Genomic DNA, 18,977 nt, shown 5'->3' on the forward strand with positions numbered 1-18,977 from the left:
TTCACCAAGTGCCGAGTTCACCAAGTGCCGAGTTCGTCCGGCCGAATTCACCAAGTGCCGAGTTCACCGGCAACCGTCATAAAATATGGGAATATACAGAATTTTTCATTTAAACATCACCACAGTCAGCTACGTTTGACGTACCAGGATCGATTTTCGCCACATGCCACCCCATTTTGTCGCTTGCATCTTATATTCTCTGCATTACTTTTCATTCAGTGTGCATAGGCTAAGGTGGGTGTCTGATCTTAATGGCTACTCCAAGTTGTTTCGACACCCTCCTATCTTTTCATTGTATCGCAGTCTTGTGATGTTTTGAAACGATGAAAATATTAATAAACCTGACTGACTGACTGACTGAGTAGAAACATAGCCTGTATAAAGGCTATGGTAGAACGTTCCGCAGCAAGGATGTTTATCTGGGCTCCTTCTCCCCCGTGTCCACTGTCCATAGCCTATAAAAAGACCCGATGCAGGATGAATTTAAAGAAACGAATGAAAAATAGCTGAGACGAGCGTCTAAAGAAAGACAGCCAAATATAGATTAACACCGAACACTTGTTACAGCTGGCATTAGGACGACGTGGATGCCAGATTATTATACGGTAGCTGGTCGTTTCGGCATTCTCTTATTTGTTCATTACATCGCATTTTGTCTTGTGTATCCAATGATATATATACATATATCTATATATGTATGCGATATATATGCGATATATATATATCATTGTGTGTATCGCATTGTGTGTGTCTTGAGCGGATGAAAATTTATAATCTGACGATTCAATAATAATAATCAATAATCGTTGGCTTATATGTTTCATCTGAACAAGTCACACACAATGCACAATGCGATGTAATGAACAGATAGGAGGATATCGAACGACACGCAGTTGCGATGCTTTTAGTCTGCATCCACCTCGACCTAGTCCTAGAGTGCCCGATGTAACAGTTCTTTTCGATGTTAATCTTTTTAAACCGCGGCCCTTTCTAGTTCTCTCCATTCCTTGTGAGTGTTTTCTTTCGTTTGGGCTTCGGGAGAAGAGGAGCCAAGACGAGCCTCCGACGGGAATCGATTCGTAGGCGCCCCATTCGTAGGCGCTTACCGTCACCACTACGCTATCTCCCCCGATTATTACAGTAGAGTTTGATTTCAAGTTCAAGTTTATTCACAAAATTTCATGACTTCAAAACCTCACAAGACTGCAATGAAAGATAAGTAGATGCCGACGAAACTTTGTATTTGAGATCAGACACCCACCTGGGTCTCTAGGCGATCTAAGAAGAATAGGGTCATTTGCCTACATAGTTAGAATTTCGAGAACCTCGTGATAGAAGCCTCAAATGAACCACATGCGATGTTTCAGGCAAATTACTCGACGTGACGATTTATTTGTTGTGAAATCGCGAAGATTCTCTGACGTCACGTAATGACGGGCATGAAGTTTTGTTTACTGATTATGAGGTGGATATAAATTGGCCATGTCAGAAATGTCGGCGATGTCACCATATGCCATGGCGATGTCATATAAGGTTATGTTAGCGAGATATATTGTATATTGTAACTGCCAATCTGTCTGTTAGTGGGTGAACCTTGACTCTTACATAACTCCGAACCCTACCCTACCCTAACCCAACATGACGTCGCTACAATACATGCTGATATCACCAATTTATAATCACCCCTGATTCTGGGTACATTTTATTTTTCTGCTTTTTTTGTCAAAAACAGTAGTTGCAATCTAAATTCATAATTTCGCTATGTGGTCCAAATCTAGCATCTAGGGAGCTCCCGTAGATTTTCGACTTAACTGCATTGAAGGAGATGTGTGACAGTGACAGCAACGTTTTCAGTCAGCAGGATGGATTTTATTCCCAAGTTGAAATGACAGAAAATTGGCTCACTGGTTAATAGAAATTGGGATATTTACGGAATGGATAAGGAGTAATGAACCAATATGAAAAGAAGTAATTAAATGGAACCATCAACAAGTGAAGTGAGTGTGAATTGTCAATATGCAGATAAAATACACAGGCTCAGGCAGGAAACCGTTAGGTTATGAAAAATTGTCATTTCAAGTCACAGGCTATTCTTGCGGCAGAGTTATATCGGCATGGCTGTAGATTCTAGTCGATATGCCGCAATGTTTGTATTCGCTTTTGAAAAAAATCCCTAATACATAGCTTACTTTATAGAGCCAATAGCAGACCTATAGCTATCCTATAGCTTTCACACCTTATTTAACGTCCACTTGCGAGTGGAAAGAAATATAACGTTCTTTGTGTCTTTGTTTGCGTGGGCCAAGATAGTGTTACAGTTAGTCAAGTAGAATGATGAAATATTTCCTGGTAAAGTCAGGATAGTAGCAGACATCAATGCTTCTCCAGTAGAATAGTTGGCGACATTGACGATTAATACAATGTATGAAATTTAAACCTTTGTATTATACCTTCATTACAACACTGCCCGACTGGAATCTCGGTATGTTTTGCCCAATATAACAGGTGGGCAGCGATGATTCTCCAAATAATTTAATAAAAAATAAAATAAGGAATTTTGTGAGCACAGGACACCGATTCCATGCAGGCAACACTGACCTCATCATGTTGCTTGTAATGTTTAAATTTCGGTTGCTGTTTTTCAGTCTCGTACATCGATGCTATATTCATACTGATTTGAAGTTTTTCTTGAATATTTTGCAATGGCGGCTGCAGCTCCACAGCCTACAGAGACGACTAATTATGGTTCGCTTCAATTAAAAGAGACACGTCGCGGTAAAGTATACGTCGGAGAGCTATCTGCCGAATTTTTGCGGATTCCACCCCCTCAACAACCGATGGGAGGTCATATGCCTGTTTCACAGCAACAAATGTACGCACACCCTCAGGCAATGGTGACTTCACACAGGTTAACTGTAACTGTCATCGAAGCAAAGTTGAATAAAGGCTACGGAATGACAAAAATGGATCCGTACTGTCGATTAAGAGTTGGGCACGGTATTTTTGAAACACCTACTGCGACCAGCGGAGGAAAAACACCTTATTGGGGCAAAACTTGGTCATCGGTTGTGAATCGTGATTTGAAAAGCATTGAAGTCGAAGTTTTTGATGAACGAGCATTTTCCACAGATAGTCGCATCGCCTGGGGCCGTGTTGTTTTATCGCAGGATGTAAAGAAAGGGAAGAGCGAAGACGATTGGTGGCCTTTATCAGGGAAGTTAGGGGATGAAAAAGAAGGGATGATTCATCTGCAAATAACAATGAAGAAAGAACAGCGACCCGCGTACCCCCAGTTTATGATGCCTCAGATGATGATGCAAGCACCCAGTTATGTGATACCTCCCGGTATCCAAATAGGAGGGATGACGCCAGCGCCAAGGCCGCAACCTCCTCCCGTCACAGAGGAAGATGTGAGACAAATGAAGGAAATGTTTCCAAATACGGACAATGATGTTATAAAGACTGTGCTTGACGCGAGTGGCGGTAACAAAGATGCAGCGATAAATTCGCTTCTCACAATGCAATGACATTCATTTTTATCTGATCTGCTCGGATAGTATCATTACATGCTTGGCAAAATCGAGTACCCGTGTGATTTGATTCTGAATCGAGTATTAGGCTTCCAGTAACACTCATTGTGTAGTGTCGCTGTGAAAGATTCAAATAAACGACGATAAAGAAAACAATGCCAGTTTTATATCACATTAAAGATGATTCTGTGTTTTTTGGACCATACCTATTTCATTGCACTTGTGGCAATGCTGTGCTAATTTAGATCGCAACTTTACATTACAGAGATGTCACATTTATGCTAACGTTTGTAGCCTTTTACTACATGTTTCGAATACTGCAATACGATTAATCGAAGTTTCAAGGATTCCACGACTGGAAAATTGTATAAAAACTATACTTCCCGCTTGACTCAAATTGTCGTGCCCAGCCCAAATTATCATGAGATGCCTTTGCTCGATTGTGATCATATTTCTAATTTCATAATCATTAATATTCTACAATTTGAAACTGCTTTTGAGATTTTTATTCCAGCGTCTTACTTTATACGTTAACTCCATCGTAATTGTATTTAGACAAACAATTATGATCTCATAGGCTGCTACAAGTATGCTGGAAGAATCGGAAGTCCTGAAGGTGGTCCTTATTGGAGATGGAGGAGTTGGAAAGAGTTCTCTCATGAGCCGTTACATCACAGGGAAATATGATGCAGACTCCTATCACACAATTGGTACGTTCCACTAAACAAGTTTCGGTTTCCGAATCAGCTCAGGTGTGGAATTTCTAAAAGTTTCGGTTTTAGGATTATATGATTTCTCCTCAATTCAAGCGTGAAATTTCTTAGCGAAGTTTCAGTTTTAAACTGTCTCATTTTGGGTTAGGACATTCTAAACCAAAGTATTCTGTTTGCAATTTGTCTGATTTCTCATTTCAGGCGTGGTATAATAGCCTATCTAACCTAAAGTTTGTGTGTATAGTTGTCTGATTTCTCATTTCAAGCGTGGAATTCCTCAGCAAGTTTCAGATTCCAATTTGTCCTTCATTTCGGGGATGGAATAATTTCTAAACAGAAGCTTGAGCCTAAAATTGTCTGATTTTCCTTGTTTCGTGCGTGGAATCCATACAAAGTTTGCTTTCCGAATGTTCTCATTTCAGGCTTGGAATCTCGAATTGTCTGATTTTCCTCATTTCAAGCGTGGAAACTCTAAATATAATTTCAGTTTTCAAATTGACTGATTTCTCCTCATTTTGGGCTAGGAATTCTTAAACCAAAGTATTCTGTTTTCAAATTGTCCGGTTTCTCATTCCAGGTGTTGAATTTCTTAACAAGAACGTCACGATCGGCAGCAAAAACTTTGCGTTACAAATTTGGGACACGGCCGGCCAGGAACGCTTCAAAAGTCTGCGAACCCCTTTTTATCGCGGCGCCGATTGCTGTTTACTTGTTTTTTCCGTGGATGACGAACAGAGCTTCCATAATTTAGAATTATGGAAAAAGGAATTCATGTTTTACTCAAATATCGAGGATTCATCGTTTCCGTTTATAGTTATTGCGAATAAATGCGATATCGCTCCGAATGAAAGACAAGTCACTTCGGACGAAGCTAAACGATGGTGCAGTAACAATGGCGGACATACGTACGTTGAAACTAGCGCAAAAAACGCAAACAATGTCGATTACTGTTTTGAAAGAGCAATAAGAAGCATCATTCGCTCGGACCAAGAGGGAGTGAGCATCAGTAATCTCACAAGCGAGACTCCTAGCATCGATTTAAGAGCAATGGCTCATCAGAAAAAGTCTGAAAGTTGTTGCTGAAAATACATTCTGCTAGCTTCAGCCTGGAAGTCGTCAGCTCTTGAGCTGTATCAGTGTTGGAGCCTTGCCAGTGATTATTTTCATCCATAAGTCACTAAATATTGCTTACTATGTTTGATGCATTCGATAAGTGTGCTCTCCGAAAAACACTTTCTCAGTATTTTGTGATTCTCGCTATTTCGTTCTGTGCTAATTTTAAACTTTCTATCATGCTGCAAGATATATTTATATTTATCCCGGTGACGTTACACAATAATAATGTGCATATGGAACCTCCAGTTGTTCATGAAACAAAATCTTTTTATTGCTACATGGGAATGGCAGCGAAATGAAGTTCTAATCTTAGCGAAAAACCGTCACTTTCACACAAGATTGTCCGTTTGTGAACATTTAGGGCTGCGACACTTGAGCATATAAGGTTGAAATTATAGTTTGGACAATGCACTGCACATCTACGGTAGAAAATTTTGATATTTTTCAAATTATACTACAATTATCGCCATAGATATTTTCACATTAGAACTAGAATGTCTGAATCACAAAAGCGTGGAAATTGAATTTCAAATTAGAAAGAAATACAGATAAAGTTCAGTTCCTATCAGATCAGAGTTGATTCTCCTTGATTCTCATAAGCACAAGAATGTCAAATGTCTGTGCACTAAACCTGGCTCCTTTAGCACGATACAGTTCTCCTGTAGCATTTTCAGGAAAACCAGATATAAGAATTACAGTGAGAGCGTAGAAACATTTCACGAATCAGATTACCAGCATTTCGCATTTTAAATTACCTAATTGTCCAAGGCTGGTGGTAATTTCAGGTTTAGAGTTAGTTGGTTAATTTCAGGGTTAGGGTTAGTTTGAAATTATAAAGTCAAACGCTAATGTGTCGCATTCTCAAATACCGGGCGACCGATATTACCACTTAACTATCAACAACAGCTTTCGACATGTTCCTCGCCAAACTCAAGCGAAGTTGGTCCAAACGAGTTCCCATCTCTGCATTTTTATGGCCGGACATGTCTATCCCATTCAGAGAACAGATCAGGTCACCCGTTTCTCGATAATCGAAAATCAATTCATCACACTCCAACAAAGACGTCGCTTCAGTCAGCAATGAAGGTCGGAATGACTGAGGCGCAACGTTGGAGGTTATCAGATTGTAAAGCAATTTTCCTGCACATTTCATCTTGCTTTCGCCGAGCAATTTGTGAAAGTCCCGATATTTGGCAAGAAACGTCAATTGTTCCGACAATAACACATTCGGCCCGAGGTAGTCCAGAATATCGACGTACGCAAATTCACCGCTTACAGCGTACTTTGTCAGCATTTCCTCAGCAATCTTCATAGCCAGCGTGGAATCGTTTGATCGCAATGACCACATCAACGCAGTACCAAGCTGTCCCTCGCGACGGGCCGAAACACTCATTTGCCGACATATACTCCGCATTTCCGGATGAAGCTTTCTTTTCTTACAAATCTGCAGGACTTTGGCCGCTTTTTTCTCGCTGGTTAGAGGAATTTTTTGTATAAACAGCGGAACAAAATTATTCCCGTTATCCGAGCAAGCCGCCAAGTAATCGATAGTCACTTTCCAAAAGCTCTGATGAGCCATAAGCCCATTCGCGTATTCCAGCACGAGATGCTCGCGAAAATCAAAGTCTGATTTCTTATGCGCTATAAGTCCGGCGTGATGGAATAAGTCAGACAAATGAGCAGCAAGCCACCAATTGTTGAAACGCAAACTGCATTCTTTGATTACGAGGTAAGGATCGAGTTCAAATGCAGCCATGAGTATTTCATCAAACGCACCAATGTTATTTCTGCCTCCAAACACATCAACCGATACCTTGCTGTGGTGTTTAAGCTCCATCGAACTCACTGTTGGTTTCGTGTAAATCAGACGTGCCACCATCATTTCATACCACCCGCCGAATTCCGGGTTTTCAAAAACATCCAATTCTCCACATAAAATCATGGCTAATTCCTCCAAATTATCATCTCCGCAAAATTCCCCGTCTTTATATCTACGAACGCATTCTCCTTGCCAATGCCTCCATTTCATCTCAAATTCGACTAGAGATTGTCCACGGCAGAACGAGAAACTGGGCATTTTCCTTAGAAGTTCCTCCATGCTCGTGTATGGATTTTCTTCCCCCCGACACAAAGGATGTAGTTTCAATAAATTCTTGGCGTCATCTGTACGACCTTGAAGCACCAAGCATTTGATAGCGCTCCAATATAAGATATGAGTGTGCGGGTGATCTGTCTGTATGCATTCTTCCGTGAAATCATCGGCCCTTGTGAAATGCCATTTAACCCATTCTGCTAAACAACTCAAAATCACTCCTGGCGGAGAATTTTCAAAGAATAATATTTCGCACAAGTTCCAAATAATCTCCATTAATTGCAGAATTTCCATTTGCTGCCGACTTGCCTCGTCTTCCACGATATCCGATTCTAGGCATGATTTCAATTCGCAGACCGAAGCTCGTAATATGGATCGATATTTTCTGCTTAATTTAATAAGCAGCGGTCTAGAATGTGTGTTGCTCTGTTGTACTTCCATGAATACTCGATGTGACTCGTTCATTAACTTCCTCATGATGTCACTGTGCATGCCTTGGTTCCACTTCACTTCGTGTATGAAAGATGGGTTTGAAGCCCCTTCTGTCAGACCCACATTTCCTGCGACGACTGCGAGATGATTACCCGCACCCCAACTGCATGTCGCACCGTTTATATCCAATGACGAGTCATCTAAATCGATCTGGTTTACATATCTGTCAGACACCTCCATTTCAAACCGAGTCTATAGGTTCGGCAGTGACAGATTGAGGTTCAAATCAGCAGTTCACAAAAAGTGACATCCAATCTAATTGTCAATCTGCAATGCATGATAATGTTCTACATATTAAGATTTATATAAAACTAATGTATCAATGATGGACTTGAAAATGAGAGTGAAAACGCTTTCTGATGATTTTCATTTCCATCTCGATAAGATAGAATGATATATATTTTATCGTTGTGGTGGAATCAGAGTATGTCCATTTTACATATTTTAAAAGAATTTAACTTCTGTAAAGTTATAAATTTTTCTGCCATGATAAACTTTGAAACAATGAGACGACCATAAACATAGGCAAACACTTGATTTTCTGTTCAATTGAAAAATGGACATAGCAATACTTTTGTACAAGAGCGACAATATGTAAGATATATATACTTCTATCTCTCCAAGATAAGAACGTGCCCTATCTTCCATGTGTCAAAGGGTTAGGGTTAGTAATGCATGGTGCTTTATAGTGGGAGTAATTATATACGCGGTAAATTGATAATTTCGACTTCGATATCACAATTTCCTTTTTTGGTGACAACATATAATACGTCTGCCTCTTTGATTGCAATTCAAATCGATTCAATGTCAATCACTGATTAGTGATGACCAGATGGAAGAAATCTGAAATCAATGAAACAGTGATTTTACGTTGAACCCTGTAAGTGTAAGCTGCTGTAAAATTTGGGGATGTGGCAAATGACTTTGATAGGAATAGCCAAGTTTTAAAGTTAAATTTGAAATATGATGTTCAACAAAATTTCATATGAGTCAGCGAAGATATACCAGTACTGGTTATCCAGACAGGAATCGGTGGTTGTTTTCGACAACATGTTGTGCGTGACAGACGAATTTCTCGCGTGATTGGAACATTTCATCCGCGTGACAGAAGCATTTTTCTCTGATTCAATACTGAATTACTTATTATTATTAAACGACACAATGTGCTAAAATAGACCTGGTATACTCAGGACTATAAGGGTTACGCCGTTGCGCAAATGCCACGCTTGCTTGCGTTCACTGTAAAGCGCAAGCGTCTTATTCTGGATCTGGACTCTGGTATCATTTGTGATGTCAGCATACTTCTTTAATCGGCGTGATCAGATGTAAATGCTCGCGTGACGTTGCCACACACTACAAAAAAAAATTAGACAAGTTTGGTCTCAAATCGATTTTTTAGCAGAAAAAGTCTTAAAGACAAATTGGTCTTACCAAGTACTTTCTGTACTTTCTGTCTTAAAAGTAATACCGGAACTGATCGAAAATAGTAGGGGTGCTTTGGGGGCATCCATTTCAATGTTAGGGTCTGAGCGAAGGGGAAGCATGAGAGAGACCAGAATTTGCAGTGTTGGGATGATACTGTACTAAGGAGTTTACTAGATATTCACTAGATATAGTTATCAAGGTACATGCCACTTACTACTCACATGCACTATTCAGATCAATATATATATGGTTGCCTGAGTCGAAAATAGCATTTATGGTGAGTGGGTGGTAAAATGGGACCATCAGTGAGACTGAAATTGTTGAAAATGAGACCAAATCCTCCTCATTTCTTAAATTTGAGACCAAATTTGTCTAATTTTTTTTTGTAGTGCAGATTCCACTCTGACCGGTTACATAGTTTAAGGGCGGCATATAGTTAGACCGGTGAATGGTAATGTATTTTCACATTGACGTATAAAAATGCTGAAAATCCACTAACTTCGATCATGACTGCTCTAGAACATTATGATAGTTATATAAAATGTATACCGTATTGACTTGACATGTTCTATTCAATTCAGTATTCATCATCAATGCTTCAGTCAGTTGAGTAATTGAGTTGATGATTTATTATCCGTGCATACCTGTTTTTCTTCTCTATTTTAGATTATTTCTCGTATTTAGTAATATACTATACGAATTTACTAATATACTATACGAACTATATCATCACTCGTCTGCATCGCCTAGTTCAGTCTTCATTCTCGAAGTTGGAAACGCGCCATTAGATTTATCGGTAAAATCTAAATAACGCCGGCACGCATGTCGCATGCTGGACTGCTGGTTCCCTCCTTCTATAGATTACTAACCGTAACGTCATTTCCGAGAGCTTGGACGATACGATAGGCTTGTAAAGTGGCCGTGGCGCTGACTGCAAATCAATGCTCAAAGTATTACTTTTCAACTATGTTGGTAGTTTGTTCTTGATCCAAGCGCATTTTGGTTCTATGGTTACTGTTTACGTTTACGATAGGGTTACCATATTTTGGAAATCTGAAAAGACGACACTTATTCAAAATTTCAAAACAGGAGGAAAATCCTGAAAATATGGTAAATTTCTCCCACTCCGGCTCAGCTCCCGAAATACCCGCCAGAGCGTTACTGCGGTGCTGATTTAAAGCATCCAAGCCGAATTTGGCCGTAAATTGGACCAAAATTCTCAAAAAAGAGGACAAAATCTCAAAAAAGAGGACAGTTTCAAAAAAGTAAAAAAAGAGGACAAATCCTCTTAAAAGAGGACGTATGGTAACCCTAGTTTACAAGTATAATTGAATAACTGGTTGGTGGTACAAAATCTGAATAGGCCTATACGTTCAATACGGTTACCATACTTCCTCCTTTTAAGAGGTTTTATCCGCCTTTTACAGGTTTTTGAAAACGTCCTCCGATGACGAATAATGCCCTCATTTTTGGCAATTCGTTCTCCTTTAAAGCTTTTAGAGCTAAGACAGTGGATAGATTCGAGTTCATACGGGCATAACTGACGTAAAACAGGAAATTCGTGGTTCGAACGAAAGTGACGAACTTTTTTGTCAACCGACGTACAGTGTGAAAGTAAAACTGTATTTCTGGAGCTGAGCCGGAAAGTTGACCTTTTTTTCTTTTTTATCTTAGTCAACCATACCGCAAAGATTGTTCTTACTTACATTATTTTCTCAGGTGATCATTATTTAGAGTATATTCCCTCTTATACTTCACAGTTTTCAGTTTTAGGCAAAACTGGGCCTATATACAATACTCACTCTTCTACTGACTTGGAAATGGCTACTTCTAATTGTACTTGAGCGGAAATGTACAGCATTAATTCTACTTCTACTTGATTATTAACGAAAACCACTTTGACTAGCTCTGGACTTGACCGCCTTCAAGTCTAAATAAAAACAGGTTTAACTGCATGGACATTACAGATTGAGATTGTGATTGCTGGATCGATTTTTACACACAGGTTTTTCCAGTGAGTGGTTTGATTGATGACTTGACTGCACTAAGTCGTTTCGAATGACTCCTTTTTCCCACTGTATCAAACTCTTGTAGCATCTTGAATTGATAAAAATGATCACGAAGTACGCAAAGGCTTCTCTTATTACTACCCACCTACGTCACAAAAGTAAACCCGACTCCTTGATCTCAGAGGCATTAGCACAATGATTACACATCAGTCGCCTATACTGTGAACTCCACACAGATATCGCGGCCCTTCAAATACACTCAAACGCCTAAGGCGCACACAACTCGCCCTGCGCTACAGATCTATTGTTTGCTTCGCGCGGATTTACGACCAAAACCTAACTTCAGGGTTCGCACATTTAGACTCAGCTGCTCGTGATATCCCCGAGCAGTGAGCATCCTATGCACCGAAAACCCTTTTTTTTCTTTCACGACAAACCACCCTTCTTGTTTGTCAATAATTCTCACCTCACAAAGACCACAATTATCACCTCAGTGCTAATAACTGAAGGCCAACTATTATGGGATATTTATTCGAAACAACGATATTCAGAACAATGGAGAAGAATCGCCAAAGGAAAACGATCACGTGATAAAGACAAAGAGAGGGATATTAATCAACGTTCGATAGTTCGCAAAACGATCCGATAATTTTTATAATTTAGACTTGGATAACTACAAAATTTTATTTTTTCGAAATCAGATTAGAATTAGAATTATATAGCTGCACAGGTTTTTCCAAACTAAATTAAAACTTAAATTATAGATAAACAGTTTTTCCAAAATAGATTAGAATTCGTGAATTCGTGAATTCGTGAAAACTTGGAAATTGAACGAAGTACGTTCATTCAATTCAGAGTTCATTCCGATAAGCACGAGAATGGCAAATATCTGCACAGTCATACAAATATAATACGTTATAACAAAAAGCGATATTAGCAAAGGCAATAAGCGAAATGTATTTCATGTTCTGTTAGTCACAACCAGTGGGAGGATTGACATTCATCTTTATTGCTTGCCAGTTCTTGTAATCTTGGTTCGAAAGTGATTCACTGGTCATGCGGACGCGACATCTATGTTCTCTGTGAAGTTCACGTTTGAAAACGCTGACACGCTGCACAATGTTTTTTCGCAAATCAACGATAATATATTTGGCTTTGTCAAAAAGCTAAGCAAATACTAAGCCAGAAAGGTCCAGATTCAACTCCAATCCGCCAGTTGAGTAGCCATGGTCGGCCTGTAGGCTTACTATATAGGCTATAAACTCGATATTCTCAGAAACTTGCAGCCTATTCGCCTGGACAACTTATATAATCTCAAACTATTCACCAAAAATCTTCGGCAAATAACAAAATTTCAGCCTCAAATCAATCTTTTATAATCCCTGCGATCGATATCTGTATTATCTGACGTACACATCGCGTCTTTTGTCCTGTCACAATACTAACATCACCCCCGCATTATTAAGAGCCCGATTTTGAAACATGAAATGAAGTGTCCGCTGTCGCGTCGCTCTGTAAGCAAACAATGGCTCAAGTCGCATCGTGGCGCGAATTCGCGGCGAATCGAACCGAGTGCAATTGAATAATTCATGGAATCAGTCCGAGCTCAAAAATTCCCCGGTTTTTGCCTCCATCGCAATTCCACTGAGATGACAACTGTTTTAATTGAACTCTGTGACATAATATTCAAAGAGGCGGGTCCAGGACTTCAATCTACAACTGAATAATAATATACCCAATACCTATATTGAAATATACCCGAAGATTTTCGGCTGACACTCGTAAGGGGTAGGCTTCGAGTCGAGGAAAGATTTTACGGGACCACAAAGAATGCAATCTCAGTTCTACTTGACGCAGCTATGGAGTTTCACTAAGATCAAGTAATATTAGTACCCCTTGCAAATTCAATTCTTTTCGCCGCTTTTCGTCTTATATCAGACCTTTCAGGCCAGACAGCAAAACGCAAATACACAAGGTTTGGTCTGTCAATATAAGTACAGTTAACTACCGGTTAAGTACGCACCCGTTTAAGTTCGCATCCCAAATAAGTACGCAAAAATTCTTCACAAATTCTGGGTTCAACTTTTTCAGCAATTTTTTTCATTTCAACAGCAACTACATTAACTGGAAAACTTGAACGTCAATTAAACAATAGTTCAATGCTTGAACATGTCGTGTAAAGTGATCTGATTTTGCACTCTTTTGTATATTTTGCACTCTTTTCTGCATATGGCTTCCAACGTCACCTGTTTCAGTTTTCGCTGAAAGCATTCAAAAGTGCTTTTGGGATCGGAAGCATGTCCTGCTTGATCCTGTGAGGCATGACACAGTAAGTGATCCTCAACTACAGGCACTTTGTTGGGCAACGTATCGTCAATGACGTATAAATGCAAAATTTGTGCTTAGCTGCACGCATATCTTCACTAGGTGGCTGCATATCTGCTAAGTACGCACTACCACATAAGTACGCACAAACTACTCAGGATCAAGTTGCGTACTTAACCGGGAGATGACTGTATATTGAAGGTAATTCTGTATTTTTTCGACAATCCCCATTTCATAGCGGTGACAGTGCAGTGGATTGATCGCGACTTTACAGAAATGTCATTTCCACTAACGTGGAAAAATATATACAAACTATAATTATCGTTGATAAATTGACTTTTAGTGGCAAGGATCGTATTTCCACTCGAATGATAATACCCGAGTAATTGAAACAGTGTGAAGAGTCCTCAAGGCGTAATCGTGAGCAACTTGTACATATTTGAAGCAAACTTTGTATATCAACAATCGTAAAACATCATCGGCATGAAAAAGATAAGAATAAGCGAGGCGAACAGATGTCGGAAACTCAATTACTAATGTCGGATTACACGCGAATTCCAGCCTTTATGAGATAATTATAAATTGACGGTACGAACTTTTCTCCTGAATATCTCACGAACAAATTTGCAGCAAAGCAGCTTCTGAACAAAGAACTAATAATCTCTACTTGTACTTTTATCAAGTCCGTCGTTTCGTTATCGGTTTACCGAAGCCAGCGGGTTTACATTCGTTCGTCACAAGGGCTCCTGATTCGGATTCCGCAGACATTCGGATTCCGCTCAAGTCGATGTCTTGAATATCGAACATCGCATTATGACAATGACACGACAACGTCTGTGTTATCAAAACAACTAGAACGATATTTTTGCTCGAATATTTCCTGTTTAGCCTTGGGGTCGACTCTAATTATTACATAATAACGCTAATAGCACGAAAACATCGCATTAACGCGTGATAATAGGTTATGTTCCTCCATCGTCCATTTTTAGAAATGAAAGAAGTTGTATTGCGGCTCGTCACATTGACTTTAGGTCTGTAGAATTTAACAGACATGTACTCAACACAAAGCAAACCATATCATATATAACGCAGGCTACATGTGAAGTAGTGGGTCACAACACAAAGCACAATCATTCTCGATAATATCCTACGAGAGGAAATATGCTGGCAATTGTGATTAGTAACTCTCAAATACCAGGTTATTTAGTTTATCCTTCTGACCAGAAATCATCAAAGGATGTCTGTCTACTGTGTACATACTCAGTTACTCCCTCTCAAAAGTGGCACATAAAACCTCTATCCCAGATTTCGATACGCCGTGTCTTGCACGATGAACCAAACATTGTGTATCATTTGCTTTTGTAATCATTAGTTTCGAATTCCTCTGTTATTTAAAACGCTGCTGTTACTGTTGTAGCTTATTTGACGCTGAGTTTAACTTAGTAAAAGCCTACGCTACAACCGTCTTCTGTTTACTGGTACAAGAGAGACTTTTACTATCCAAAAGTATGCGCATGAAGCAAGTAATCCACATTTTACATGAATTGTAATAACCTCTGCATTTGTGGAAACATTGCGTACATCTTCGGTATATTCGGAGTGAAGGGCGACGAAAAATTTCGAGATTTGTCAAAAGTACATTTGCATCGAGAACTCGGAGATATAGAACCATTGTTCTACTATAGAGCTACATAACCATATGAGAACTATAGTACCAATTATATAGGCTACATTTCAATTCGGCGCCCCCATATCGGCCCAAATCGCTGGCGCTGTCCACAAGGCTTAGAACCACTGCTTGCACAGATGTTAGGCATGTTATTTTTAGCCACCGCGTGATTGGTCTTATCGCGGCATACGAAAATGTAGTGTGATCAGCAACATTGTCAAAAAGTTCATTGAAATAGGTCGCATAAACGGTAATTATTTTCTCTTTCCGCATCATTCATTCTAGATTAATGCGCGAATACTTGACGCGATCCAGAACCGTATGTTGCTCAGCCCTACTCCAATTACGATCACTTTAGATAAAGTTTGTTGCAGAAACGAAAAAGCAATCCCAGTCATCAGTAGTTGGCGCTATCCGGTCAAAATCCCGGGAACATTTGTGGCATGTTTTCTTAAATTGGAATGTCTTTCACGAATCGAGTGTTTCCGAACTCAGCAATCGCCAGAATTATTAATGCTTAGAGATTTTGCAAAAGTCAGCTGGTTACGAACAACGGTCTGACTTCGTGGCGCACTTGAAGCTCAAGTTTGCAGACTTTGTGACTTTGTTCGACGATCAGAATATAGCCTTGGGATGCGGTCTGGCTCGAGTGTCGATATTTTGCGTGGGTTCGCGAAATATGATCACTTTGAAAGCGACCTTTCTAGTTTCAAGGCAGAAAGTTTCTGGCGCGTTAGTTTTAACAGCGTCTGTTGTGTGTTGTCTGGCGAATTCCGCTTCAGTATTGCTGTTTAACAATCTCGCCGCGGTCACGCTTCTGTGCCGTCATTAATGCATTCCTCGCGTTCGATATTCCGAGGCTCAAATTTCGGCTCCATCTTAATCTCTGGAACTAATTGGCGTTTCTCGAGTACGTTCTACATTCAGACATCAGCAGTTTTTGATTCAGTCTAGTCGATTTGAGACGAGCTGTTTACGGTATTGGAGATGGGTTTGGTTGTTCGTGCTCGAGATCTATTTCAAGAGATTTGGCCGCAATACTTGACTGGAGGCAATCCAGGTTTAGATCAGTCAGCGCTAGCTAAAGGCCGTTGAATGGTGAAGTTAGTGAAGTGAAGCCTTACCTTTGTTTACATTTCATGTTGGTTTACCAGCCGTTCGTTGCTTGTCCTCACCCGGACAGAAATCGAACGAAGCGAAAAACTGAAAATCACACGCGAAATTCCGCAATCAGCCCTGAAAACTTTAATTTGCAACATCCCACGAATTAACAGTGTGAATAAAATTTGGGGGAGCGCCACAAGAACTAGTCCCGATTATTTCAGGACTAGGGCTGCGCCTAATGATTCACGTACTCGAATACGAATCCGAGTATTAAAATGATAGTTTCGATGCTTTTTTACAACGTGTATGTCTTGAAACCTTAATCGGTCCAATGATATGTTGTATATTGATATCATCGATTGCCCGATTGGTCCTTGGCCGTATCGCAGCATGCGAAACATGTAGTACCAAGCTACGTACGTTAGTGAAAATGACATTTCTCTGTCGTCGTGATCAACCCACACTCCCACAGCATCATAGTCGAAAAATACCTGATTGTCTTTAGTGTGATGTAGAAATAGCATTATATTCTTCGTGGTGAAGGTACATATTTAAACTTTCCATATCATCCATACGCGGGAGTATTATGACATTGTTTTGACGGCAGAAGGTTCCCAACTCTTAATAGGATGACAAGTGAGTTGTTTTAGGCGGCAAACATAATCGATACAAGTCGACAGTTTCGTAACACGACAGACAAATGCGACCTTATTGCGGCGAAAATAAATAATTCAAAGTGCATGATATCGTAATAAGCGATGTTTCAATTCCTGAGTTGCGAAAATATAGACCGTTGATATTTATTCCTCCTGTCAATTTTCATGGTTTGACACCCCCAGTTTTAAGAGCAGTCCCAAAGCCGATGGGTAAGGGTCAAAGTCGGGTCCGTTTTTCGAGCTTGGTTTACTTTGGAAAATAGATTGCCGCCCGAGTATTTCCACCAAATTAAAAATCGCCTCCTTGGGGGGAAGGTGGTTAAGAACCAGCGATATGCGTCCAGACTCGTGAAATTCGTGCTTCATTATCGCTCTCTGTTCTCGGGCGCATCAATAATTCATGTCCTCATAAGGCTTTGACTGATAGACAGGGATGTTGATTCGCATAATTTTTGGGCGATTTTCTGAACTATACCCTCAGTTTCCCACTCATTTAGAAAACTGCAGAGTAGGTGATATGTCAAACAGGAAATATACACAAGAAGGGTTCTTAAACTGGGGTTCAGGGACCGTTTAGGGTTCTAGTTCTTAGTCATAGGGGGTCCGTTTTAGAGCGATGATGAACTCTGCATCATTAAGAAAGAACTAAACCAGATTATTATCCTTTGACAATGACGCCGTGAGTGTGATTGCCTTGTCTAGTAATTATAGTTAGCTTATTGTAGGTATCGAATAGCCTACGTACAGTTGAGCTTGATGTGATGGCCTAGGTTTCTAGATTGATATAAAACATTCATCCAAAATCAAGATTGGACCACAAAATGAAGACAATTTTTGTGGGTACAAACAATCGCTCAGCGATTATAATAATTAAAAGTTGTAGTCCCCTGCTCTATGGAGTGTGAGGTAGAGTAATCGGATTAGTTCAGTTCAGTTGGTAGTAATTTGGTTGAATCCGACAAGTGGCGATAAAATTTTAATTCGGAAACGGATACTCCGCTGAAAAACTCCTGACCCTAGAAATGTATGATGTAATGGCACCTAAATTATTCAGCAACAGCTGAGAGACGTACGATTGTGAGGTAACAAGTCAAGTTTGGGAAAGGAAAGAAGTTCACGAAGGTTTTCGGTCTGCAGATGTTGTCCTGATCTCGTAATGGTGTCGGATTATTATTACGGGTCAGTTCGAGGCTTGTGCTTGTGAAAAGCGAAATTTGACGGGATTTGGTTTCTTCGCTAAGAAAGCCGAATGGTGTCAGGTCTACGCAACTATAACTATAACAAGACTATAACAAGACTACTGGATTTTGAAAATGCGCAACTAGAACTAGAACTACTTACTTTTCAAAATCCACAACTAGACCTGCTCAAAAAGTATTAGTTAGTTGACCAGTTCAGTTGTTCTCAACCTTTTCAACCTCGCGGACCGGTAAAACTTCACAACAAATGCTGCGGACCGGTGAACCCTAAAAATAACCCTAAATTTACGACAAATGTATGCAACTCAAATATGACATTGGAAACTTCATTTGATGTTGTTTGGTTGTGATGCGATGCTACTTTTGTTATTTGCTATTGCGTTTTATTATACTGTCAAGTGCCGCTTCATTGCACTGTCAGAATCTAACGAAATTTGTTAATAGTCTGCGTAGCTTTCCTATATAACTTGTCCAAAACTAGTTTTAGCTCCTTTTAATCGGTCGCCGCCTTTTTGCAACCAAGAGCTAGTTCTTGAGTACTTATTGAAGCGACGGGCTATACCATTTACTCCCGTCGTTTACTCTTCCCATACTGAATTTCCGCTTTGATATTCATAGCACTGAGCAGGAATCACATTGCGGTAACA

General features: G+C 39.9%; 4 protein-coding genes across 5 annotated transcripts in view; 2 read left to right on the plus strand and 2 right to left on the minus strand.

Moving 5' to 3' along the window:
* LOC145457804 (RNA polymerase-associated protein CTR9 homolog) overlaps positions 1–18,977 on the minus strand; it is a 486,484-nt gene that overhangs the window by 374,267 nt on the left and 93,240 nt on the right. The gene's annotated exons all lie outside the window — the stretch shown is intronic.
* Positions 2,242–4,093, plus strand: LOC145457831 (toll-interacting protein B-like). Its single transcript, XM_080336130.1, has one exon. The coding sequence runs from the start codon at positions 2,703–2,705 to the stop codon at positions 3,525–3,527; it is 825 nt and encodes a 274-aa protein (XP_080192256.1). The 5' UTR covers positions 2,242–2,702; the 3' UTR covers positions 3,528–4,093.
* On the plus strand, positions 4,101–5,598 carry LOC145457837 (ras-related protein Rab-9A-like). The gene is made up of 2 exons (XM_080336136.1): positions 4,101–4,240; positions 4,821–5,598. Exons 1-2 carry the CDS (start codon positions 4,120–4,122, stop codon positions 5,324–5,326), a joined length of 627 nt encoding a protein of 208 aa, XP_080192262.1. The 5' UTR covers positions 4,101–4,119; the 3' UTR covers positions 5,327–5,598.
* Positions 6,249–8,123, minus strand: LOC145457634 (nuclear pore complex protein Nup85-like). The gene has a single exon (XM_080335856.1). The coding sequence runs from the start codon at positions 8,121–8,123 to the stop codon at positions 6,249–6,251; it is 1,875 nt and encodes a 624-aa protein (XP_080191982.1).

Source organism: Botryllus schlosseri, chromosome 15 (genome assembly GCF_051294905.1).
Source record: "Botryllus schlosseri isolate E-star chromosome 15, Bs_hap1, whole genome shotgun sequence".
NCBI classification, from domain to species: Eukaryota; Metazoa; Chordata; class Ascidiacea; order Stolidobranchia; family Styelidae; genus Botryllus; species Botryllus schlosseri.

Excerpts from the sequence above, each read along its gene's own strand:
- LOC145457634 (XM_080335856.1), bottom strand. The coding sequence starts at position 8,123 with ATGGAGGTGTCTGACAGATATGTAAACCAGATCGATTTAGATGACTCG.
- LOC145457837 (XM_080336136.1), top strand. The coding sequence starts at position 4,120 with ATGCTGGAAGAATCGGAAGTCCTGAAGGTGGTCCTTATTGGAGATGGA. Across the intron at positions 4,241-4,820 it reads AGACTCCTATCACACAATTG|GTGTTGAATTTCTTAACAAG; the intron begins GTACGTTCCACT and ends TTCTCATTCCAG.
- LOC145457831 (XM_080336130.1), top strand. The coding sequence starts at position 2,703 with ATGGCGGCTGCAGCTCCACAGCCTACAGAGACGACTAATTATGGTTCG.